Raw genomic sequence first — 28,000 nt, 5'->3', positions numbered from 1 at the left:
GTCAGTGGGCACCGTTCAATGGAGATGCTGCTCTTAACATCCACAGTCACAACAAAAGTTACTTTGTGGGGTCATAATAAATATTCACAATGATAAAATCTAGGTGGGCTTGCGGGAGCCCAAGGTGGGCTTGGAGCTAGAGGGCTTGGGACATCCAAATGAACTCCATAAGCTTATTAGGAAGGGGATGTAAAGAAAGATCTCCAAAATGAAAAATGCACCTTGTCAGCTCCATGAAAATTGCTCTATTTGTGCTCTGAGAAGTTCTCCTGAAAGAATGTATAGTCATTACTCAGAAACAGACGTGGGTAACAGCCTAAGGAGGTAATATACCATCTCTATTAATTTTCTTTTTCCGTTTTTTGTATTAGTTCCTAAGGAAATTGCTCCATTCTGTTAGAGGACCTGAAAGGTTATTTCAGGGCAAGTATAAAAGAAAAGAAAAATTCTTGCAGGTAACCTGTTGTTCTTGACATCAGCAATAATGGACATATCCGATGTGATTTTTACACGAAGCAAACCTTGCATGTTCACTTTAAAAATAAAAGGATGGCAAATCTGAAACATTTCAGACATTCCAAAACAAGTCACCCTAACTTTTAGAACTGTCTCTTCTCCATTCTTTTTCATGGCAGCTGAGGCCAAAGAGTGTCTCCAGCTGTTCGTGCTGGCTCCTAGAGTCCACACTCCCAATATTTCTAGGTCCCGTTGATCATCCCAGGACTCCTGCTGGCTGGGCTAGGTCCCTCCTCTATTAACAGAGGAAGATTAAACTTCCAGGCTGCAATTTGCCAAACAATGGCAGAATCATTTTTAACATTCAAAATAAAACTGGGCCCTTAATTCCTAAATTGGTCCTCACCTTTTTTCTTCTGGGATGTTCTCCAAGAGCATTTGAAGGAAATCCTGGAAGAAGAAAAAAGCAAATCATTAAAGATGTCCATCAATAAATAACCCTTCCTGGAGTCATGCCAGAGATTGAGCATTCCCAGCTGCTGACAATTCACCTGCTAGGGAAGGCAGGCTGACACTGAAATATTAGGCTATATACTCAATTTATTCATTTACCAGGGCCGCAGTCCAATCAGTTATAGAGACTTATTTTTGTAAAAACCACAAACAAATTGAAAAAAGTAACGTTTGTTATTCTGACCTAACCCAACAGTTTATTTCATTCCATGTTTAACTATTTTCAAAAGGCCAGCCATAGCACCCTGCACTGTCCCTCTAACTTAACCTTGTTCTCCTCCTCATCAGCTTCCCTAGAGATCCTGTGTGTGTTTGTGCTCAGTTGCTCAGTCATCTCCGACTCTCTTGCACCCCCATGGACTGTAGCCCGCCAGGCTCCTCTGTCCATGGGATTCTCCAGGCAAGAATACTGGAGTGGGTTGCCATTTCCTCTTCTAGGGGATCTTCCCAACCCAGGGATTGAACCCATGCCTCCTGTGTCTCCTGCACTGGTAGGCAGGTTCTTTACCACTGAGCCATCAGAGATCCTGTTACACACTGAATAATCCCAACTCTGAGAGGCTAGTAACTAATGGCTTTTTTGCATTGCTCTATGGATAATAAAGACAAAAACCAAGACAATTAATACCCCAGTGGAGGAACAGAGATGTCACAATCCCCAAAATAGCTCACAGGCTCCTGCCTCCATCTGCAGCCTCTTCTGGTGCCACGGCACAAGTCCTCAATTGTTTGATATTTAAGATGTTTCAAGAATAGATTTTTTTTTTTTTAATCTAAGGGCATGACTTACACACTTACCCATTTTATCCTTTACTATGGAAAATGGAAAATTTCAGACACATTCAAAAGTAGCAAAGTGTAATTAAACTTTACATACCCAGTGTCCCATAGCCAATCTGCACCATCCACTCACTTGCCTCTTGCATTACTTAGAAGTAAATCCCAAACGTTAACATAATTTCACCAATGTTTCAGTAAATACCTCCAAAAGATAAGGATTCTTTTAAAAACATACCCATAATATCAGAAGAACTAAAAAATATTTGCATATGAATATTCAAAGTCACATTTATATTTGATCTGCATCTTGTGTATTGTGACCAATCTTTTCAGTCCATCTTATTCTGGAATCTTGATTTGGTCTAAACTACGTTTGTGAGATAAAACATAGGATACCCAGGTAAATTGAGGGCATACTTACATGAAAAAGTTCTTTGTTCTTAATCTGAAATCTTAATTTACATGGGGGTTGTACATTTTTATATGCTAAATGGGTAAGCCTAGTGTCAACCCTTCCTCATCTGCAGGTTTGATAAGATACATTTTGGGTAAATACAGAACATGAAACAAACAAGAACAATATTTAACTTTCTAGGGACTTAATATTGAGTGATAAGTAAGACCTGAACTTACAGGTTTTCTTTTAATAAATTGGAAATCACCTTTTAAATTGGTCCTTAAAGAGGGCACATGTGTAAGCCCAGATGATAAAATATGACACTGCCATTAATAAATGAGCATCCCTTCAGACGGACGCCTCTACCACAACCTAGTCTGCAGAGCCAGGGTCAGCACAGGGCTCTGATGAGATCCATGGAACTCAGAGTGTGAGATGCAAGCAGCAGTGCAGACCATTGTATTACAAACAGATGGAATACACAGGACTAGAAATCTGCGAACAATTTGTATGACAAGGTGTTCTTTTTCTATCATGGCATTAAGCATAGCCATCACTACACTGGCAGAGTCAGCTGTCCCTTCCTATGTGTTTATGGGTGGTTAGGTCCATTTCTTCCAGAGACAGAATTTCCCTATTAAGAGCACTGGTGAAAGATTTATTTCTTGCAACCTCTGTTCTCCTTCTAAGACTCTACTTGCCTATTGCTTCACCCAAAATACATAACACAAATACAACAAAACTAATATTAACATGTATCAGTCTGCTAAGTCACTTCAGTCGTATCCAACTCTGTGCAACCCCATCGACGGCAGCCCACCAGGCTCCCCCATCCCTGGGATTCTCTAGGCAAGAATACTGGAGTGGGTTGCCATTTCCTTCTCCAATGCATGAAAGTGAAAAGTCAAAGTGAAATTGCTCAGTAGTGTCTGACTCTTAGCGACCCCATGGACTGCAGCCCTCCAGGCTCCTCCGTCCATGGGATTTTCCAGGCAAGAGTATTGGAGTGGGGTGCCATTGCCTTCTCAATCAGTATCAGTCTAAGTCCCCTAATGCTCATAGTAGCACTATTTACAGTAACCAAGATATGGAAGCATCCTAAGTGAGCATCAACAGATGAATGGATGAAGAAGATATGATAGATACACAGACACACACACACACACACACATATATATGCACACGATGGAATATTACACAGCCAGAAAAAAGGAAGGAAATAATGCCATTTTCAGCAACATGAATGAACCTAGAGATTGTTATACTAAGTGAAGTAAGTCAGACAAAGATAGATATATGATATCACTTATATATGGAATCTTAAAAAATGATACAAATGGACTTATTTACAAAACTGAAAGAGACTCACAGACATAGAAAACAAATTTATGGATACCAAAGGGGAAGGGGGGAGGAGTAAATTAGGAGTTTAGGATTAGCAGACACCACTACTATATCACACAACACTACATATAAACCACAAGCTCCTACTACACAGTGCAGGGAACTATATCAGTATCTCACAGTAAATTATGATGGAAGATAGTCTGAAAAAGAAGGTATGAGACGCTTTGCAGTGCACCAGAAACTAGCACAATGTTGTACATCAACTATACTTCAGTGAAAAAAAATTCATCAGTAAAAATGCAAGGAGACAATCCAAATAGAATGCAATATAGTATACACTGCAGTGGGTATATTGAGAAAAAAATATCAAAGGAAACAAAAGCAATATTTAGAAAGCAAAGAAGTATTTTTGATTGAAGTCATGATTTGATTATATTAATAATTATTTTGTAAAAAAGTTGAATCAGAAATTAATTTTTCATAATCTGATATATTATTAGATTACTTTGCAGATATTTCATTGGCTTAATGACAGAATTCTTGCTTCTTAAAAATTCAAGTACTGTAATTGTAATTTCTTACTAATTTTACTGCATTATCTCCTTATAGTCCATATCAACTTATCCCATATTTGTCCAGTAATTTATGCTCTATTAAGTGGGGGGAAAATTACATTAACTCAATGACAAGGGGGAGAATTTAATTGCTTGAGAAGCAGGAAATCCAGAGTTAACCTTAATTCTGCCCTTTTGCATTTTCCTATTACAATTGGATCTTTCTTTACAAAATTGCAGAACACAATGTTTCAGATTTTCTGTAAATACAATAAAAGCGTAGGAGGTCCCCAAGAAGCTCTGCTTTACTTTTTAGAAAAGGTAACTGTCCCACTTCTTAGCAGGTGGCCATCTGCCTCTTCCTGCTCAGAGCTGAGAACTGCAGGCCATACAGCTAGCTGAAGGCTGCCAATCAGTCCTGAGGAGGACGGGTCTAAGGGACCACAGTTCAATTCAGTTACTTAGTTGTGTCTGACTCTTTACGACCCCATGGACTGCAGCACGCCAGGCCTCCCTGTCCATCACCCACTCCCGGAGTCCACTTAAACTCATGTCCATTGAGTCAGTGATGCCATCCAACCATCTCATCCTCTGTCGTCCCCTTCTCCTCCCGCCTTCAATCTTTCCCAGCATCAGGGTCTTTTCAAATGAATCAGCTCTTCCCATCAGGTGGCCAAAGTATTGGAGTTTCAGCTTCAACATCAGTCCTTCCAATGAATATTCAGGACTGATTTCCTTTAGGATGAACTGGTTGGATCTCCTTGCAGTCCAAGGGACTCTCAAGAGTCTTCTTCAACACCTCAGTTCAAAAGCATTAATTCTTCTGCGCTCAGCTTTCTTTATAGTCCAACTCTCACATCCATACATGACTACTGGAAAAACCATAGCCTTGACTAGACGGACCTTTGTTGGCAAAGTAATGTCTGGATCACACTGAATCACAAAAACTCAATACCTCAAACATCCCTAAGACATGAAGCCTATATCTGCAGGGAATGTTTGTCTACAGTGCTAAACATTCTTCCATCCTGTGCTCCATCCGATCCAAGAAGACACTTGGTCTCACCAGGATAGTCTTTGTACCACCAGTGGAATCAACTCAACCGGTCCTTCTTATTCCATTCATACACATAATCTCATGGACATGAGTTTGAGCAAGCTCCGTAAGTTGGTGATGGACAGGGAAGCCTGGCGTGCTGCAGTTCATGGGGTTGCAGAGTCGGACGTGATTGGGCAACTGAACTGATGCATAATCTTAACTACAAAGTACTAGTTTTCCTGGTTCCATTCAAAAATTGGCATATACACCTGGAATGGACTAATCATAGAAGCCTTTCCCCATTTTCCACAACAGAATGTTTAAGAAGAAAGATATCTCTTTTGAGTATTCCTTCCCTTACCACTTCTTTTCAATTATTTCATCTGTCTTCACTCTTTACTTCAGCATGTTAGCATTTTTATAAAAGCAACTTACAAATATCAATTGGACAAGGAGGGTTTTCCTTGAAGACTGATTCTAGGATCGTTAACAGGACTTAAGGCACTGATGTGATCTAGGATCACTGACAAAGTCCGTTAGCAACAAATACTAGGGCCCTAGTTTCTTACCACTAGAGTATGCCTGAAAATATAAAAGCCAAAGACACAAAAATAACAACATTCCTGCTATTTGGACAGTGAGTTGGGGTGAAATTTTATCTAGATTCTTGACAACTGTTGCAAGCCAATACTCTAGTCAAAAAATGTATTCCTTGGGAAGTTTTTTTTTTTTTTTTTTTTCATTTCTTATTCTCCTAATAATCTATATACTGACCAGGTCAGCCCTAGATAGCTTATTTTGGTTATCACCTAAAAACACTAAATTAAGCATTAAAATATTTTTTTAAATGACACCAATTTTGGCACATGGTTAATTTGGTAATTATTTTATAGTACCGGTGAAAGTTTTCAACAAAAAGCAGATGCATGTAGCTTCTCCTGGATAAACTGACTCTGGCTTGATATTTACATAGAACTAGGAATTTCTGTCAGAGGTTTTATGAATAATCACTATGGTGATAGACAGGGGACAGTAGGAGGGACAATATAAATAATCAAAATATTGAAATAAGGACAGTGATGGCAGGATAAATGCTGAAAAGAAATGAAACGGTCAGGAATCAGTCATTGCTCAAGAGAGCAATTTTAGTTGAGAGGTAGAAAGATGATAATTCTGAAGTACTGGGTAGATGAGGTGTTCAGAAATGAAAGGATTCAAAATTCAATTGGAAAAAGAAGAATTTGAAGATCTTCTTTGTATAGAAACTGAATCATGGCCTTCCTCATCAAAAACTAACTAGCAATATCAACAAAACACAATCCATTTTCTAAAAGTTAGCAAAAATGTCACTGCTGCTGCTGCTGCTAAGTCGCTTTAGTCGTGTCTGACTCTGTGCGACCCCATAGATGGCAGCCCACCAGGCTCCATCGTCCCTGGGATTCTCCAGGCAAGAACACTGGAGTGGGTTGCCATTTCCTTCTCCAATGCATGAAAGTGAAAAGTCAAAGTGAAGTCGCTGAGTCATGTCCGACTCTTAGCGACCCCATGGACTGCAGCCCACCGGGCTCTTCCGTCTATGGGATTTTCCAGGCAAGAGTACTCGAGTGGGGTGCCATTGCCTTCTCTGAAAAATGTCACTAGCAGCAACCAAACAAGGAAAGAGTACAGCCTGTGGCATAAACTTCAAAGAAAAAACTAAAGAAAGAAACATAACATTCCAAGACAGCCTCCAACCCTCCCTCTGCACCGCCCCCTCCATCATGCTTAGCTGTAGTGGTACTGGTGAATTGCCCAAACCCCACAAGTTCTCACAAATACCCACACATTTGGAAAAAACACAGGAATATCTTTATTTTTCCTCTCTTTTTGTCTGTGGAGGGACTGAAAATGTTTGCTCAATTGAGATGAGCAAAACCTGGGAAATAAACAACTGAAGATGGTACTCTTATGAACTGTATGGGTTCTAGGGCTCCAAGCTGCATTGGAAGAACAATATTACTTGGGAGAATACCTGCAGTGGAAAAAGCAGCACCCAAATTAGGTGAAGAGAATCTTGGATGGGAAAACTTTAACAAAATTTCATGAGTTGGCAGAGCCAAATTCTTACAATAAAGGCTATACACAGCTCCAGTGGAGCTCTTCTCCTCCACCTCTCCATGCATAATATCCAAGCTTAAAACTAGAGCTCAGAGGGGAAGAAAAACATGTCTAAGAGAAATTGCAAAAGAAATCGAAGATAATGTTCCAATACATATGAGAATAAATACAAGATCAGGACTGTGCAACTCATGCTGAGAATGAGCAAGAAAAAAGTATGGCAACTATGCAAACCAATACAGCAAAAACCCACATAAAGAGAGAGCTAGAAATAAGAAGCATAATGTAAAAGACAAAGCATCCAGTCTTGAAGAAAACATAATCCAAGGCACAGAAGAAAATTCTCCACAAATGCTTTACACTAAAATATAAATTAAAAGAAAATAATAATAACATGGAATGGCGCTAGAGTGGCCGAGAAGAGCTATCCCACATCCAAGGTCAGAAGTGGCAGCTGTGCTTCGCTGGACCAGCCTTGAGGAGATAGCCCAGGTCCAGGGTCAGAGAAACCCCAGTAAGATGGTAGACACTGAGAGAGGGCATCAAAGGACAGACAGACAGAAAACACAATCTCAGACAACTAACCAATCTAGTCACATGGACCACAGCCTTGTCTAACTCGATGAAACTATAAGCCATGCCGTGTAGGGCCACCCATGACAGATGGGACATGGTGGAGAGTTCTGACAAAATATGGTCCACTGGAGAAGGGAATGGCAAACCACTTCAGTATTCTTGCCTTGAGAACCCCATGAACAGTATGAAAAGGCAAAAAGATAGGACATTGAGAGATGAACTCCCCAGGTTGGTAAGTACCCAATATACTACTGGAGATCAGCGGAGAAATAACTCCAGAAAGAACAAAGAGACAGAGCCAAAGCAAAAACAACACCCAGTTGTGGATGTGACTGGTGATAGGAGCAAGGTCCCATGCTGTAAAGAGCAATATTGCATAGGAACCTGGAATGTTAGGTGAAAAGACCCTGATGCTGGGAAAGATTGAAGCAGGAGGAGAAGGGGACAACAGAGGATGGGATGGTTGGATGGCATCACCAACTCAATGGACATGAGTTTGGGTAAACTCCAGGAGTTGGTGATAGACAGGGAAGTCCATGGGGTCGCAAAGAGCTGGACACGACTGAGCAACTGAACTGAATAAGAACATAAATTCAATGAAATGAAAACTCAAAGACAAGATGACAAAACAATAAAATGAGAGGAAGAGATTTCAAAGCAAAGGGAATAAATTAGGGACCAAAATAATACCACCATAGGAGCATTAATAAAATGGAAACGTCAAGGAAAAGAATAGCCATTAAAGAAAAATAATAATACTGTTATAACAATAACATTAATAATAAAAACAATACTGCTTGAGATAAACATATTCTGTGAAGAACAAAAAGACAGAAGCAAATAACTAGAAAATAACATGTATGGAGGACAATGATGGTATGACAAAAATAACCAGTAACCTTGAAACTCAGCATCCTGTAAGGGAAAAAAAAAAATTAATGTGTTCAAAGATACAATTAAGATAATTTACTGAAACAAGGAAGAATAGATGTTGAGTCTAAAGATGCAGTGTTTTCCAGGGAAAAAACAAAACAAAACTGATGCAGACTCATGAACACCAAGTCACTTTGGATTAAATTAATAAACATCAAAGGTAAAGAATTCTTCTGTCATCTGAGTGGTATAAAGAGGAAAAAACAGACTGACTTTAAAAGTTTCAACAGCAGTATTTAATGCCAGAAGGCAGTTGAGCAATAGCCACAATGTTCTGAGGAGATGAAAATATGACCCAAGAATATTATACCCAGCCAGTTTGTAATTCAAATATAAAGGCAACAGGCAAACATTCTCAAGCAACTTGAACTTCAATTTAACAACAAAATTTAGCCAACAAAGTGCTGAATCAAAAGAAAGCATTCATAAATATAGAAGCAGGGTAAAATGACTGTTAGTGAATAATGAAATCCTTTAAATACAGAACTAGGACTATACAACTGTGAAAATTACAGTAACATCACACAATATAAATGATATAAACATGAACTATGTAAAAATATTAATTAAGAAAAATCTAGAACCAGGAAAAAAGTAGTTGAAACATAACTACTGGTTGCCTCATCTTTTATATTAATGTTAATATAGGAGAATAAATTGACACTTTCTAAAATTAAGATATATATCTCAAAAGGAAAAAAAGAACAATTTCAACCTCTTAAAGATTTTTTGTAATTGTGTTCCTTAACTGTAGAAGAATCTTTTAGGAAATGATTTTTTATCTTTATTTTATCTTTATTTATTTATCTTAAGCTCAAGAAAGTCTTTTATATTCAGTTTAGTTTCTTTTTCATGTGTTAATTTCAAGTAAAGTAACATTTAAAACATTTTTTCATTAAAAGCACATAGTCTATTTTTATAAAACTATTTCTAAATACATCTATCTATAAATGTGTGTATGATCAGGCACGTAGGAAATGGCAACCCACTCCAGTATTCTTGCCTGGAAAAACCCCATGGACAGAGGAGCCTGGTGGGCTATAGTCCATGGGGTTGCAAAGAATCAGGCACTACTGAGCAACTAACCACACACACACACACACACACACACACACACACAACATATATAGAAAGATAGAAATGGATAAAAGAAATGCAACTTCTAGAATGATGTTCACCTACTATTAATTATAAGTATTTATGGACGGTGATATTTTGAATGATATTTACATTCATTGTATTTTTCTGTATTGTTTATTAAATTTTTTATAATGAGTATGTGTCAGTTGAAAGAGCAATAATTTCCACACTTACTGTGGGACTGGCAGAAGGACAGAAATAGAGATCAATAGAATTTAGAATTGAGAGGCCAGAAATAAACTCTTACATTTACGGTCAACTGATTTTCAACAAGGATGCCAAGACAATTCAGTGGAGGGAAAGACTAGATATAAAATGACAAAAATGGAAGTGAGACAACTGGATATTCACACAAAAAACAATGAAGCTGAGCCATCCACCTTACACCATATACAAAATTAACTCAAAATGGGTAGGAGACCTAACTATAAGAACTAGAATGACTAAGCTCTTAGAACAAACATAAGAGTAATTAGGCAAGACAATATTTTTAAGTTATGTATCTGATAAGGAACTTGAGTCTAGAATGTATACTCTTACAACTCAATAATAAAAGACAACCCAAATGAAAAATCAGAAAAGGATCTCAACAGATATTTCTCCTAGGGCTTCCCAGGTGGTGCTAGTGGGTAAAGAACCTGCCTGCAAATGCAGGAGACATAAGAGCCACAGGTTCAGTCCTGGGTGGGGAAGATCCCCGGGAGGAGGGCATAGCAATCCACTGCGGCATTCTTGCCTGGAGAATCCCATAGATAGAAGAGCCCGGTGGGCTACAGAGCATAGGGTCGCAAAGAGTCAGACATGACTGAAGCAATTTAGCATATAGGCAGACATTTCTCAAAAAAAGATATACAAAAGTCCCATAAGTCCATGAAAAAATCCTCAACATAGTTACCAGAAAAATGCAAATTAAAACCACAGTGAAATACCATTCACACCCACTATGATGGCTATTATCAAAAAATAAAATGACAAGTGCTGGTAAGGATGTGGAGAAACTGGAACCCTTGTGCACTGCTGGTGAGAAGGCAAAATAATGTAGCCCTTGTGGAAAAACAGCATGGCAGTTACTAAAAAAATTAAATCAGTATATAATATAGCAATTCCAGTTCTAGGTACATATTCAAAAGAATTGAAGGCAGGGACTCGAACACATATTTGTACACTAATGTTCATAGCAACATTATTCACAAGAGCCAAGAGGGGTAATTAATGGATGAGAGGATAAACCCAGTATAGTATATGTATACTATGGAAATATTGATTCTTAAAAAAGAATTAAGGGAATTAATTCCCTGGCGATCCAATGGTGAGGACTCTGTGCTTTCACTGCCAAGGGCTCAGGTTCAGTCCGTGGTTGGAGAGCTAAGATCCCACAAGCTATGTGATACGATCTAAATAAATAAAGACAAATAGGAAGAAAATTCTGATACATGCTATACAACATGGATGAAACTGGAAGGCATTTTGTTAACTCAAATAAACCAGATATAAAAGGACAAATATTATATTATTCCATTTGCATGAGGTGCCTATAATAGTCAAACTCAGAGACAGAAAATAGAATGTTGGTTGCTAGGGGCTGAGGGGAGGGAAGAATGTGGAGTTATTGTTTAATGGATACAAGTTTCATTTGGGGAAGATTAAAATGTTCTGGAGACATATGATGGTAATAGTTGACAACAATGTGAATGTACTTAATGCATTACCTATACACTTAAAATGGTTTAAATGATAATTTTCTTATGTATATTTCATCACAATTTAAGAGGTTAGAAAATAAAATTAAAAAAGAGAAATGAAGTACTGATACCTGCTACAACATGAACTTTGAAAATATGTTAAATGAAAGAAGCCAGTCACACAAGGCCACATATCATGTGACTCCATTTATATGGAATGTCCAGAATAGGCAAATCCATAGAGCCAGAAAGTGGGTGATTGGTTGTGTACAACTTGGGGGGAGGTGGAAGTTGGGCAGTGACTGCTAATAGGTGTGGGATCTCTTTTGGGGTGATAAAAGTGTTCTGGAATCAGCAGCAATGGTTGCACAATGTTATGGATATACTAAAAACTACTGACTGACTGGAACACTTTAAAAGGGTGAATTTTATGGTATGTGAATTGTATCTCAATAAGGCTGTTATGAGAAAACAATAAAGCTATAATTCAAAAGAGTTAAACAAAAGTAAAATGGAAAGTTTGGTAGAGGGAGCATTAAGTGTTCCACGCAAAGCTGTTACGAGCATGGCCACGGTAAACCTAACGCACTCCTTCAACTCTGCAGTATCTTGGTGAGAAGAGGTTTGGGTGGGTCAGTCCCCCAACCATATAAGACTCCTGAGCCAGTTTTCAAGCTCCCTTTCCTAATACATGTTTAGAATTACGCCCCCTTCATCTCAACCAAAGAATAAAAAGAGTGTGGAGACACGGAACAGCTATCTAGTCGTGTCACACTCATGCTATTCCTTGCATGTGTGTTTGGATTACACATGCACACCCTTTGCATCTAACATTGTGCACAATTTGACTTCAAAACTGTATATGAGCACAATTGTCACACACACACACACAAAAACACAACCGTCCAATCTGTGCTGAGACTGCATCCTTTATTCTCCATCAGCTACGAGTGCTGTTTTCAGCGCCTCTGCCTCTTTGATAACTTTCTCGCAATGTGCAGCTCAACCTAACACCTGGCTAAGCTGACAGAGGCTCTCTCTGACAGGCCAGGCTGTCTGAATATTTCAGCGTATCTTGTTTTTAAACTATTTATCAAATACATATGGTGCACATACTGTGTGTGAATCAGTGACTGGTGAAATGAAGAGCATGGACTGGCCTTATTGAGCTTACGCACAGAATGGAAGGGAGAGAAAAGAAACAAATGAATCCAGAAAGGAAAATATAATTATGAAGAATGGTGATGGCAATGAAGACAATGAAAAGGGCAGCGGGGAGAGAAGAACAGGGTGGACGCATTTCTGTTCCGCGAGAGGGACTCTGGGATTGTGGTGTTGAAGCTAAGACAGAGGACGAGAAAGAGCCCACCTTGCAAAGCTCATTCCAGGTGGAGGAGAGAGTGCAAATCGCTTTGTTTTTGGTTTTCAAGTTCACTTCAGGTGCAACTACCCACAGCCCTGTGCACACAGGACAGTTCTGGATTACAGCCTGTCCTAAAAGACCGGGTGATGACCCTCCCAGAAACACTTCTGTGTCCACTTCATTAACTTCCTATTTTTCCTATTGCGCTGAAACGTAAATCTTTTCCCTACTTTTTAATACACAATCTAGTTACCACATGCCACACCCTCTCCAGCTGTATATCATGGAGTCAAGAGGACTCACTAATTACCTGAGAAAGAATCAGCTGCCCATGGAAAGTGTGCACAAACTTCCTTAAAAATGAAAAATAGGTGTCCTCTCCAAGTCTTTTGGCAAGGAACCGGAGAAGGAAATAGCCCTAGAAGGAAGGAAGGAGAAAAAAAAGATGCCCATCATGGGTTCATCGGAAAAATACTTAGAAAATCAACTCTAACTTACCCACCAGCAATTATGCTCACCTAGAACGTTTGGACTGACCTGCCCAGGCAGCCCTTTGCATTGTTACTAGTAGGGCTGGGTTTGGAGCTTAAGGAACAACTACTCTGTTTCAACCCATTTGTCACTGTCTCATTTGCCCTTAGCTTACATGAAACCTGGATGTCCATTACGGACAAATAGGGAAAAGGGGCCCAGCTCCTCTCTCCTTTAGCTATCAGAAAAGGATTTTACAAATTAAAATACTTAAAAAAAATCACTCTGTCTTCTAGTAGGATCCTGACAGCAATTTTAAGACTCTGCTCTTCAAAGCTGACGTGAAGCGGGGAGAAGGGAGGTACAGGGAAGGGAACAGTTCCCCTTCCTTTGATTCATGCTTCATGCTGGGCGTGAAATGCTTTAATTGTTGGACGATCAGAATCTGCTCAATCAAATGTCATTTACAATGTTGACGATATGTTTGTTTTGCCCCAACCTTGTTACTAACCTTCACTGTTCACATGTAAAATCTAAAAAGTCCTGGCTTTTGTCACTCAGGGAGGCTTACCTTTAAGTAATGAACCTGCATGAAGACCTTCTCCGGATTAAGCCCATGTCTGATGACAGACGATCCTGAGTCACTCACGTGGCCAGTTTTTTCTTTATTGGGTCTGAAATGATGCAGTAAAATTTTCTTTAAGTATAGCATATTCTTAACTACTTGGACCACAATATTGCCTTATTTCTTCTTTACAGAGTTGCCCAACAGTGTCAATTCTATTCAATAGTGCCAGGTAGACTTTTAAATGGTTTACGTTATAAATTCATATACTGAACAAGGAGGGACTTATATTTTGGGTTGGCAACCTGAGGTTGGCTATTGGCAATATTTTACATCACCTTATCCAAGATTAACGCTTGCCAGACCCTCAAGGAATCTAAGTTCCAATATGAATTATTTAAGAAACTATACACTTTTCTTTTGGTGGGAATGTTGGACTGGGAAACACAGTGGAAAATGTAGCTTTGCTTGGAAGAGTAAAGAACTTATATATTCCAAAAAATTCTGAAAGCCCCAATGTTATCCACTTCTCTTGATTTGCATTTAGTAATTAAGGCTCCTTTAAGAAATATTTGTACTCTGAAGCCATTTTAGAATCACAAAAGCAAAACAAGAAGAGGCATAGAGGCCCATGTTTTTAGAACAGAGAGAGACATTAGTAATCACATACTTTAACCTCCTCATTTCACAAATGAGAGAAATGGGCACCCAGAAATTAAGTCTGTATCCAAGGTCTCACAGCTTGTTTGGATTCATGGTGACATTAAGGATTGAAACCAGTCTTCTTACTGTCCATCAGAGTGTTTTCCATTAAGCTCTATGGTTTTAAATATTTTAAAAAATGTCCTTAATAAAATATAATTGTGTTACACTGACAATTCAACAACTAAATTCAAAGTAAGTGACAAAGCATTTACAGCTTTTAGCTGTTCGACAACCAGTCACTTATTGGACAAACTCTGAAGAGCATGTGCTGGGGTGAGGGGAAGGCAAGGGCTGGCACATCAGAAAGGCAAGAGGTTATTTTTACTTTTAGTTATATATTTGGTTTTTGTTGTTTTAAAATGTATTTTATTGACATCGAGTTGACTTACAATGCGTGTTAATGTCTGCTATACAGCAAAGTGATTCAGTTATACACACATATATATTTTTTTCATATTCTTTTCCACTATGGTTTAATTACAGGATATTGAATACAGTTCCCTATGCTATACAATAGCATCTTGTTGTTTATCCATTCTATAGATAATAGTTTGCACCTACTAACCCAAACTCCCAGTTCTTCCCTCCCTACTCTCCTTGGCAGCCACAAGTCTGTTCTATGTATCGTGAGTCTCTTTCTGATTCATAGATAAGTTCATTTGCGTCACACTTGAGATTCTGTATATACCACTACTACTGCTAAGTCGCTTCAGTCGTGTCCGACTCTGTGCGACCCCAGAGACGGCAGCCCACCAGACTCCCCCATCCCTGGGACTCTCCAGGCAAGAACACTGGAGTGGGTTGCCATTTCCTTCTCCAATGCATCAAAGTGAAAAGTGAAAGTGAAGTTGCTCAGTTGTGTCCGACTCTTAGCGACCCCATGGACTGCAGCCTACCAGGCTCCTCCGCCCACGGGATTTTCCAGGCAAGAGTACTGGAGTGGGGTGCCATTGCCTTCTCCAGATTCTGTATATAAGTAATATTATATGGTATTTGTCTTTCTTTCTGACTTACCTCACTTAGTATAATAATCTCTAGTTGCATCCATGTTGCTGCAAATGGCATTTTTTCATCTTTTATGGCTGAGTAGTATTTCACTGTATATATATATATATGGAGGGGTTATTTTTAAAAGCTAGTTGATCTTACAAAGTATATAGTCTTTATAATCTGAAAGACTTAGTGTTGACTCTCAAACCTACTCCTTATTACCTGTTACTTATTAGCAGGTAACTTAAATTCTCTAATCCTCAATTTATTGATTTGCAAAAATGGGAACAACTTTACCTATCTCCCCAGGGCCTGTGGGGAATAATTGAAATAATATATGAAAAGCCCTTCATGAGGGCAAGGGATACATTACTCAATAACTTAATAAAACTTTCTAAAGTCATTAGCAGTAAGTCTTGCTGAATTCAAGGTTGGTCATCAGACGTTAGAGGCAGTAGATTTCAATGGTTCATGCCCTTAATCCTCTGTGCCCACCGACACAAAAACGGAAGGGTACTGGATCTGAACAGCAGTGCCCGAAGATGACCCAACTGCCAAACTAGTCCCTTTGCAGTGTGCTCTAGCTGCCTAGCAAAGAATCCATGATTAAGTCTCTGCTGAATATTCGAATTCATTATCCCAGCAGACACAAGGCTCAGAACCAGCAGATACCTAAAGAGAGATGATGACGACCAGCCACTAGAGTGAATGTGCATAGTCTGAATTTTTCTACTGGATTCCTAGACATGACCATACTTGCAGGAATAACTGTTTAGTCCCTTTCATCTTCATTTAAGACTCCACTGAAAAGCATTAGCTTTATTCCTGCTCTCAAGTTTTTCCCGGAGTTGAATGTTTATTTTATAAAGAAAGCCGTGCTGGCTTTGATAGGAAAGCCCACCAGCCAGAGCCTTGGGGGGAAGGAAGACTTCTCAGAGTCAGCCTGAATTCAAACAAGTTTTCCCACCCCCAAGACAGACAGAGTTGTTGTTTCTTTTGCCCTTGAGCCCTAAATGGAGACTGTTAGAAGGGGAGAACACTGGAAGACCAACCTAAATCTCTGCTCCAAAGGCTGGCTTCCAGGCTCAAGTTTCAAATGACGACTTTCGTTGGCACTTTTTTCCTTTGACTAAAAACGTCCTTTCAGGAAGCACTGCTCTCTTACGCTCCTCTTCCACCCTCTCCAAGTGTTCAAGAAAATGCTTTTATGCTGAGAGCATCCAAGGCAAATGTACAAGTCCCCAAGAGATTCCTTTTAAAGTAGACATGGTGCTGGAGAGAGCAGTGCCCAGGCGAGCTTCGTGAGAAATCAAAGTGGGTGGTTTTATAAAGAAAAGATACTCCATGAGTGGAAAAGGGATGACTTCCATGTCTGTGCTATTCTGGTTCTCATAAGACCACTTACTCCAAGTCTGTGCAGGGAGACAAAGCATAGAGAGCAGTAAACAAATGAACTACCACTACCTACAATAACAGGTGAGTCTCACAGGTGAATGAACTGTCACACCCAAAAAGACTACATGTGTGTGCATGCCACGTCACACTTCAGTCGTGTCCAACTCTATGTGACACAATGGACTGTAGCCTGCCAGGCTCCCTGTGCATGAGATTCTACAGGCTACATACAAGTGTACAACTCCAGTTAAGTGAAGTCAAAGAACATGTAAAACAGATCTACAAGGATACAGATCAGAATAAAGGTTACCTTTGGGAGAAAGTATAAACAGAGTAGGGAAAACAGAGAAAAGTTTCTGGGATTGTGGGAATATTCTATGCTAATCTGAGTGGTGCTTTAATGAAGATAAATAGCAAAAATCTATTGGGCCATCTAGAAATATCTGTGCACTCTAGTGTACATGTATTTCAATAAAAAAAAGTTAAGAAAAAAATAGATGCACATGAAATAGTACACATTTTGTGAAAATAAGATGGACTTAGTCCAGAAAAGGGGCTTTGCTGTTCACGTGCCATGAACACACGATTAGGGTTAACTAAGCTCTCTACACCTAAGGACTAGTTAAACAAAACAAATGTTAATGACATTGTAAGAGGTAGCAGGAACTGTGGCCTAATCTCCTATTCTCATCTATCTTCTTCACTGCCACTTGTACAATTAAGTCTGAAAAGTCAAACACTCACTTTCCAAGTGTCCTTGCAGTTACCGAGAATCGGAAGACACAGTTCAGGACAATGAGAAAAAAACAGATGTCTGCTGTGGTTGGTAGTGAGGTTTTGGGAAAGCTTTTGCTTTCTTTACTAAAGGGGAAATATCCCCCAAACATGGTGGATGGAACTGCAGCTGCCACTCTGCAACCATGAGGCAGCAAATCAACATGCTGTGGAGACTGGGATGGAATGAAAGAAGGTAAACAGTCTTCCAAGACTACCTGCCTCCACACTTACTGTAAGAGAAAGTAACTCCCATTTGTTTTTAAGTCAACATTGCTTGACTATTCCATTAGATTCATTGCTAATGGATGGAGAATTGAACTAATACTAATAGCTACCATTCCTGTTATCCTGTCTAGCTTTTTATGTATCACGTACTTGTACCCTTACAAGAACCTAATGGGGTAGGTACTGTGATGATGCCCATTTAAAAGTGGAGGAAAGTGAGGCCTGGAGACAACCACAAAGCTAGTAGTGGCAGAAGTGAGGCTGGAACCCAGGTCCATGGAACACCGAAGTCTTTGCTGCTTTCTGAGGCCCCCACCTCAATTGTGCCAAATACTAAGTGGAGAATCTTTGACAACATGTTTCCTCTCCCTGAAGCTCAATTTTCTCACCTGTAAAGAGTGTGATGAGGCTCAGATAATGTAAAAGCACTTTGTAACATAAAAGTGTTAAGCATCTCTTCAACATTTTACACCAGTGTTTATTTCCTTGGCTGGAATACATGGAATGTGAGAGATCAAGTTACCAAGGTCGTTTGGGCTTAAATGCTCTTGGTTTCTGTTGTACCTGGCACCAAATGTAACAACCGAGATTGGCATGACCTTTCCCTGCCCACCTCCTTCCTTTTCCACTCACTCTCAGAAGCAATATAGACATTTAAAAAGCTGTCAGATGGCAGTGATATTTGATACATGATTGGATTTGGAATCAAATCTCCTGAACAAAGAACCAATTCTGCAGGATGATTGCCAATGGTGGGATTTGAGAAAAGGCCTCCGAAAGGTGCTCAAGCATGTCAGCTTGGGTCTCAACACCTACTGCTCTGCCACAGCCCAGATGGGCCATCTGCCAGTGCTCTCAGCCTTGTACTCCTTGGCATGAAAGTAAGAGCCACAACACAGCTTCATCTGTAAACCTGCTACTGCGGTGCTTCAGCCAGGGACAAAGCATCCCAGAAATGAGACAGAAAGGGGTTGATCAGCATCCCAACATCCCTGCTCTATCAGTGGCAGCTACCCCACGGGTGTCTGACAGTCTGGTGGCAGGGCATCACTCACCCTGAAGTAGTGGAGGATGTTAAAAACCACCTTTGTGAAGACCCCTGGAGAATTCTGAGCCTCGAATACACACGTGACATCTCCCAGGGAAGCAGCTAACACCCTGGTTAAGAATCGTGACTCTGCCACTTACATGCCATGTAATCTTGAGTGAGTCAGGCAACACCGTGACTCACGTAAGCCCAGTTTTCATCTGTAAAAAGGGGGCAGTGGTAGTGACTGTGTCTAAAGTGTCTAAGTGTCTAAAAGCACTTAGCCAGAGGCCTATTGGCATTTTGTAAGCACAGTATGCGTGCGTGCATGCTGTTGCTTCAGTCGTGTCCAACTCGTTGCGACATTATGAACTGTAGCCTGCCAGGCTTCTCTGTCCATTGGATTCTCCAGGCAAGAATACTGGAGTGGGTTGCCATGACCTCCTCCAGGGGATCTTCCCAACCCAGGGATGGAACTCACGCCTCTTACGTCTCCTGCACTGGCAGGTGGGTTCTTTATCACAATTGTCGCCTGGGAAGCCCAACCACAATATAAACAAAGCTAAGGTGGCTGAGCGGTAAAGAATCTGCCTGCAATGCAGGAGCTGTAGGAGGCACGGGTTCCATCTCTGGGTCGGGAAGATCCTTTGGAGGAGGGCACAGCAACCCTCTCCAGTATTCTTGCCTGGAGAATCCAATGGACAGAGAAGCCTGGCAGGCTACAGTCCATAGTGTCGCAAAGCGTTTACACAACTTAAGTGACTTAGCACGCGTGCACAGTCTCATCATAGTGAATACTGGTTGGGGTCAGGCGTGCCAGCTAAGCCTTCCTCTGACAGGCAAAGATATTAGAAAGACATCACCCTATAGTCACATTGTACAATGCTATTATTGGGGGAAGCAGGAGAAAGGATACACAGGAACTCTATCATTTTAGTAGTTATTTGCACATCTAAAATTATTTGAAAATAAAAATTTTTTTTAATTGATGAAGCACATATATGTAGTCCCATGCCTTCTTTTTATGTTAGTTAGTGTTAGTTGCTCAGTTGTGTCTGACTCTTTGCAACGCTGTGGACTGTAGCCCACCAGGCTCCTCTGTCCATGGGATTCTCCAGGCAAGAATACTGGAGTGGGATGCCATTTCCTTCTCCAGGGGATCTTCCCGATCCAAGGATCAAACGTGCATTTCTTACATCTCCTGCATTGGCAGGCAGGTTCTTTACCACTAGTACCACCTGCTCAGATACTCCTGATTTGGAGTGTAAACCCTCCTGTGGCTGATCTGTAAGCCCGCTCCTTGCTGTATCATCATCAGAAAACAAATTGAAAAAAAAAAATTCAGGTATTGCTTAAAATTCTAGTAAGCTAGGTCTGGGCATATTCCTGACACTCCCTGACCCCCACAACCCCCTATAGTCTATATCACTCTGTGAAGAGATTAGTAAAATTCTGGGTGAGAAATGGTGGCAGAATGATTGAAAGTACAGGAATTGTATGGTCTTCTCCTTTGTTTCTGCAACAATTTTTCCATCTATAAAATGTGCCGCATAATGAACGCTCGCCATTGCCTTGCCTTTGGAGAGTGTTACCGAAGAGGCTAGGACAGAAGTTTGTGCACACCTTTAACTAATGAAGTTGTACCATGTCGAAGCTTCTGGTGTTTGGCCAAAGTTTGATTATCTGTGTGTTTTTCACAGTGGATTTAACAGCTACCCAGCATGAAGGTTTTTCCCCATCAGGGACCATTATCCTATAGCAGACACAGCAGGCTATCATGCCAGTGTTGAAAAAGGCAATTGATAAAATGATTTAAGACAGAAAGAGGCACCTCTCCAGGGAGCCACAGGAAAGTGAAGAAGGTATATTTTGTCCCCTGAGGGTGAAAGAAGCCAGTGGTTGGTTCACAAAGCAAGAGAGGTCAGCTGCTGATGAGGGCGATGAGAAAAGAGTCTGTAGATAGCAGAACTGTGGAAAACACAAAAAACTCTGCACATTTTGATAAGCAGGGCAGGGAAATGAAAGAAAAAACTTAGAAAAGCAGGAAGTAATGAGCATTAATAAAAAACCAAAATAGTGCTTGAGTTTTGAATGGCCATAAATCAGAAATTCCTTTCTAAGAACGAAATCCCCCAAAAAGAAAAGAGAAAAAAAAAGAATGGATTAATATAATTAGTCTGTGCAGTATATCTTCATATTCAGCACACCAAGAGGTAATTTGCAGTTTTCAAAGGAGATGAAGAAGCAAATGAGCAAAGCGTGCCCAGGATAAGAGGGTGTTGTAAGAGGGCATGTACAAAAGAGGAAAGGGGGATGCTGGAGGAAGCTATCTACAAGAGCTGGGGAGCTGGAAATTCATTGTCAGAAAGGTAGACATTCCGAATGAGTTCGTGCTAAGGGAGAAAGAATGCCCAGGACAATAAAAAGGGCTTTTGCACCAATGTGTAGAGTCTAAAGAAAACCAAGTGTTAAGAGGTGACAGGATGAACAGAACTACTCGACTCCCACTTTGCTTCAACCTTTCTGCCCAGGAAAATAATTTTCAAGCTATACATGGTGGAACAAGCATTGTTATGTGGCAACCAATGTTTCATATTTGAGAACTGATTCTTGGTATCAGTGGACAGGGTGACTTCACCATTTAGAGAAGTTCTGACTCCAGGCCAGCTGAGGGGCATGCCACAGCTCAGAAAGCTTCCACCTGCAATCACAGGCCTCTGGAAACATCAAATCATGGAGACAATGGGAAGGGGACTGACGGAGATAGACAAACGTCATTCCGATTTTGCAAAGGAAGAGGGAATGAGAGGAGGGGAAGCAAAGTCTGTGACCGTGTATCGAACAGATAGCTTGTGAGCAGTTAGAAAATGATGGGGGCTGCAAGGAGGGCGACTTCCAGAAATTCACTGTGGGTATCAGCATCCTGACTTCTCTAAGGCAGCTGCCAGGATGGAGGTAGTGGTGAGCACATGGCGGCTGTGTCATAGCTTTGCAGAAGGTTAAAAAACAGAACCTCAAGGCTGTTGATTAATTACTTGGTATAACCGGGAGGGAGTCCTTCCAAGGAATGATGACTTACTGGCTTAATAAATTTGCAAATAAGTTGAGTATGGAAGTCTAACTGGTTGACTTATAGCATCTGCAGTCAAAAACAGAAACCACAGGCTGGAATGAGGATCTGAAATTAATAAAAACAACAATCAAGAAGGACAAAGAAGCTTTTAAAAGTATTTAACTATGAAAAAGATTTGGTATATTAAATTGTCTGTAAACTCAACAGGCAGCAAGAGGTGATGATGTGGCTTTCCAAAACAATAAACGAATAGTAGGTGAGATCAATAGGAGCAATGAGAATTAACAGGGAATCCTGCTGGGGATCGGGGCAGACAGCAGGGAGAGAGGGCTCTGGAGCCCGACTTGCGTCTGCTTTCATCCTGGCCCTGCCTCTTCCTAGAGGCAGAAAGCTGGTCCCTTGCTATACGCTTACTGTTTCCTCTTTCGTCAAATGGGGAGGAAGACACTACTGGTACCTAGAGCCATTTTGAGGATTAATTAAGTGTATGTACAGTGCTTAGAATAGTGTTTAGTACATTGGAAGCACTCAATGAATGTAACTAAGGAAAAAAATATGCATAGGAATCCGCTTTTTCAATTAAGTCAAGGCTTTATTGACTATGCCAAAGCCTTTGACTGTGTGGATCACAACAAACTGTGGAAAATTCTGAAAGAGAGAGGAATACCAGACCACCTGATCTGCCTCTTGAGAAATCTGTATGCAGGTCAGGAAGCAACAGTTAAAACTGGATATGGAACCCCAGACTGGTTCCAAATAGGAGAAGGAGTTCGTCAAGGCTGTATATTGTCATCCTGCTTATTTAACTTATATGCAGAGTACATCATGAGAAACGCTGGGCTGGAAGAAGCACAAGCTGGAATCAAGATTGCCGGGAGAAATATCAATAACCTCAGATATGCAGATGACACCACCCTTATGGCAGAAAGTGAAGAGGAACTAAAAAGCTTCTTGATGAAAGTGAAGGAGGAGAGTGAAAAAGTTGGCTTAAAGCTCAACATTCAGAAAATGAAGATCATGGCATCTGGTCCCATCACTTCATGGGAAATAGATGGGGAAACAGTAGAAACAGTGTCAGACTTTATTTTTGGGGGCTCCAAAATCGCTGCAGATGGTGACTGCAGCCATGAAATTAAAAGACGCTTACTCCTTGGAAGGAAAGTTATGACCAACCTAGATAGCATATTCAAAAGCAGAGACATTACTTTGCCAACAAAGGTCCATCTAGTCAAGGCTATGGTTTTTCCCATGGTCATGTATGGATGTGAGAGTTGGACTGTGAAGAAAGCTGAGCACTGAAGAACTGATGCTTTTGAACTGTGGTGTTGGAGAAGACTCTTGAGAGTCCCTTGGACTGCAAGGAGATCAAACCAGTCCATCGTAAAGGAGATCAGTCCTGGGTGTTCATTGGAGGGACTGATGCTGAAGCTGAAACTCCAATACTTTGTCCACCTGATGCGAAGAGTTACTCATTGGAAAAGACCCTGATCCTGGAAGGGATTGGGGGCAGGAGAAGAAGGGGACAACAGAGTATGAGATGGCTGGATGGCATCACCAACTTGATGGATATGGGTTTGAGTGAACTCTGGGTATTGGTGATGGACAGGGAGGCCTGGCGTGCTGTGATTCATGGGGTCGCAAAGAGTAGGATACGACTGTGCAACTGAACTGAACTGGAATGGTAAGACTGCCCTGAGAAGGTGTATAATACCAGGTTTAAAAATGGAATATGTTCAATATTTTGGCCACCTGATGCAAAGAGCTGACTCACTGGAAAAGACCCTAATGCTGAGAAAGATTGAAGGCAGGAGAAGATACTGACAGAGGATGAGATGGTGGGATGGCATCACTGATTCAATGGACACGAACTTGGGCAAACCCCGGGAGATGGTGAGGGACAGGGAAGCCTGGCGTGCTGCAGTCCATGGGGTCATGAAGAGTCAGACACAACTTGGTGACTGAACAACAATAATGGTCTACATGTGAGTGCCTTCAACTAACTCTACTAATAGCTGTCCTTTCTTTTCTGAGTTATCCAGATGAAGGGGAGCAATAATAGTGCCAGGGCACTCTTCACAGGTGTGACCTCAAATAAAGCACTGTATTCAGTTCAGGTGTCCACTGGAGAAGGCCACTGTCAACAAAGAGAACAGCGAAGAACTACACTCAAGGAAGGAAGTGTGCTCCCAACCCTGAGACCTAGCGATGAGGAAAGGAAAGACCACGGTCTACAGATACATGGATTGTTTGGGGGAGAAGGGGCAAATCCTGTGCAACTCTGGAGATGAGGGCTAAGAGGACAGACTCTATATGCAGGCAGTCTCCAGCCTAAGCTAAGGAAGGCTGTTCCAAGACAAGCAGTTCCCACAGGGGCGGTGAGGACAGAACCCTCGGAATATTCAGGTAGAAGCTGGGTGGCTGTCAGGGATATAGAAGGTTAGGCAAAACCACTTTTAAGGTCCTTTCTGACCTAATAGTCCATGATTTTATGAGGTAAGAGAGCCCAGAGTATATTTAAGCTGCAGCATTTAGAAGTAAAACATCATTCCTCCAGTATAATGGAGTTAGTAGGTTTGCTAGGCAGCCTTGTTGGTGGTGGTGGCTTAGTCACTAACTCATGTCCAACTCTGACACCATGGACTGTAGCCTGCCAGGCTCCTCTGTCCATGGGATTCTCGAAGCAAGAATACTGGAGTGGGTTGCCATTTTCTTCTCCAGGGGATCTTCCCAATACAGGAATAGGACCCTGGTCTCTTGCCTTTTAGGCATATTCTTTATCCACTGAGCTATGAGGGAAGATCAATCGCTATGCAGCCTTCAGTTCAGTTCAGTCGCTCAGTCATGTCTGACTCTTTGCGACCCCATGAATTGCGGCATGCCAGGCCTCCCTGTCCATCACCAACTCCCAGAGTTCACTCAGACTCACGTCCATCGAGTCAGTGATGCCATACAGCCATCTCATCCTCTGTCGTCCCCTTCTCCTCCTGCCCCAATCCCTCCCACCATCAGAGTCTTTTCCAATGAGTCAACTCTTCGCATGAGGTGGCCAAAGTACTGGAGTTTCAGCTTTAGCATCATTCCTTCCAAAGAAGTCCCAGGGCTGATCTCCTTCAGAATGGACTGGTTGGATCTCCTTGCAGTCCAAGGGACTCTCAAGAGTCTTCTCCAACACCACAGTTCAAAAGCATCAATTCTTTGGCACTCAGCTTTCTTCACAGTCCAACTCTCACATCCATACATGACCATGGGAAAAACCATAGCCTTGACTAGACGAACCTTTGTTGGCAAAGTAATGTCTCTGCTTTTGAATATGCTATCTAGGTTGGTCATAACTTTTCTTCCAAGGAGTAAGCGTCTTTTAATTTCATGGCTGCAGTCACCATCTGCAGTGATTTTGGAGCCCAAAAAAATAAAGTCTGAAACTGTTTCCACTGTTTCCCCATCTATTTGTCATGAACTGATGGGACCAGATGCCATGATCTTCGTTTTCTGAATGTTGAGATTTAAGCCAACTTTTTCACTCTCCTTTTCACCTTCATCAAGAGGCTTTTTAGTTCCTCTTCCCTTTCTGCCATAAGGGTGGTGTCATCTGCATATCCAAGGTTATTGATATTTCTCCCCGCAATCTTGATTCTAGCTTGTGCTTCTTCCAGCCGAGCATTTCTCATGATGTACTCTGCATACAAGTTAAATAAGTAGGGTGACAATATACAGCTTGACGTACTCCTTGTCCTATTTGGAACCAGTCTGTTGTTCCATGTCCAGTTCTAACTGTTGCTTCCTGACTTGCATATAAGTTTCTCAAGAGGCAGGTCAGGTGGTCTGGTATTTCAATCTCTTTCAGAATTTTCCACAGTTTATTGTGATCCACACAGTCAAAGGCTTTGGCATAGTCAATAAAGCAGAAATAGATGTTTTTCTGGAACTCTCTTGCTTTTTTGATGATTCAGCGGATGTTGGCAATTGGGTCTCTGGTTCCTCTGCCTTTTCTAAAACCAGCTTGAACATCTGGAAGTTCATGGTTCACGTATTGCCAAAGCCTGGCTTGGAGAATTTTGAGCATTACTTTACTAGCATGTGAGATGAGTGCAATTGTGCGGTAGTTTGAGCATTCTTTGGTATTGTCTTTCTTTGGGATTGGAATGAAAACTGACCTTTTCCAGTCCTGTTGCCACTGCTGAGTTTTCTAAATTTGCTGGCATGTCGAGTGCAGCACTTTCACAGTATCATCTTTCAGGATTTGAAATAGCTCAACTGGAATTCCGTCACCTCCACTAGCTTTGTTCGTAGTGATGCTTTCTAAGGTCCAGGATATCTGGCTCTAGGTGAGTGATCACACCATCGTGCTTATCTGGGTTGTGAAGATCTTTTTTGTACAGTTCTTCTGTGTATTCTTGCCACTTCTTCTTAATATCTTCTGCTTCTGTTAGGTCCATACCATTTCTGTCCTTTATTGAGCCCGTCTTTGCATGAAATGTTGCCTTGGTATTTCTAATTTTCTTGAAGAGATCTCTAGTCTTTCCCATTCTGTTGTTTTCCTCTATTTCTTTGCATTGATCACCGAGGAAGGCTTTCTTATCTCTTCTTGCTATTCTTTGGAACTCTGCATTCAGATGCTTATATCTTTCCTTTTCTCCTTTGCTTTTCACTTCTCTTCTTTTCACAGCTATTTGTAAGGCCTCCCCAGACAGCCATTTTGCTATTTTGCATTTCTTTTCCATGGGGATGGTCTTGATCCCTGTCTCCTGTACAATGTCATGAACCTCAGTCCATAGTTCATCAGGCACTCTATCTATCTATCAGATCTAGGCCCTTAAATCTATTTCTCACTTCCACTGTATAATCATAAGGGATTTGATTTAGGTCATACCTGAATGGTCTAGTGGTTTTTCCTACCTTCTTCAATTTCAGTCTGAATTTGGCAATAAGGAGTTCATGGTCTGAGCCACAGTCAGCTCCTGGTCTTGTTTTTGTTAACTGTATAGAACTTCTCCATCTTTGGTTGCAAAGAATATAATCAATCTGATTTTGGCAGCCTTAGCCTCACTAAATCCATAAGGGGTGATTTTGATGTAAAACAAACAAAAAAACCCTAAATGAATTAGAGGAACCATAACTGAATTTTATTCAACCACTTATATTTGGGGCTCGGCTTAGCTAAAGAGCATCGTATCCAAGCAATACAAGGTTCTCGTTACTTTTTGTACAGTGTTGTCTTTGAGAGGTGAATGCAACATACCTGAACTAGTATCCTCATAAACCAGGATAAAAGGGGCCTCTCACTGTTCAGGGCCAGGGTGATCGTAACAGAATACCAGCTGTCAGTCTGCTATGGAAAACTTTTTGGTAATGTCAAAACAAAACAAAAACTCCATGACTTTATCTCAGAAAGAGGCAAATGAAACACATATGACTTCACTTGACAAGGGGAGGTTAGAAGCACGCTTTGAACACTGACAGCATGTGTGGAGCCGTACGCTGAAGTGATGGGAAGGATCGTTTCCTCTTATGACTCAAAGAGGAGCAGATGGTCTGTGGGAACGGAGAAGGACTTTTCCCTCCTGGGTGGAGAATGGCACCATGCTGGGGACTAGAGGTGGCAGGGGATGGAGGAGTCGCCCGAGTTTGAAGCCCAACACACACCTGGATGTAAAATAGGATGAGTAGCTGGGAGAGCAGCTCTGTACTCAATACTCTATTGAGGCCTTACATTTAATATGCTGTGCACTAATGGTAAGTGTAAGGTAAGACTAGTCCACACGGTATGGTTTGTAAAAGCAAAAAACTAGAAATTATCAACATGTCCAAACAAGTGGTTAGTCAGTCATGGAATATCCATAACCTGGAATACTTTGGAGCAGTAAAAAAAAAAAGCCTTTCGTGTGTCAATAACAG

The 28,000-nt window shown here is 41.0% G+C and overlaps 1 protein-coding gene across 8 annotated transcripts in view; it reads right to left on the bottom strand.

Annotated features, from left to right (window-relative positions):
* The window catches only part of AOPEP (aminopeptidase O (putative)), a 422,219-nt gene that overhangs the window by 118,381 nt on the left and 275,838 nt on the right, over positions 1-28,000 (bottom strand). For all 8 annotated transcript variants that reach the window (XM_059889131.1, XM_059889130.1, XM_059889129.1 and 5 more), the window contains 3 exon segments: positions 13,920-14,022; positions 13,188-13,295; positions 863-906 (listed from right to left, as the gene is read on the bottom strand). In XM_059889131.1, the coding sequence (XP_059745114.1) occupies positions 863-906; positions 13,188-13,295; positions 13,920-14,022 (255 nt within the window).

Source organism: Bos taurus, chromosome 8, assembly GCF_002263795.3.
Source record: "Bos taurus isolate L1 Dominette 01449 registration number 42190680 breed Hereford chromosome 8, ARS-UCD2.0, whole genome shotgun sequence".
Taxonomy (NCBI): Eukaryota; Metazoa; Chordata; class Mammalia; order Artiodactyla; family Bovidae; genus Bos; species Bos taurus.
This window is presented reverse-complemented; position numbering and strand designations above follow the sequence as displayed.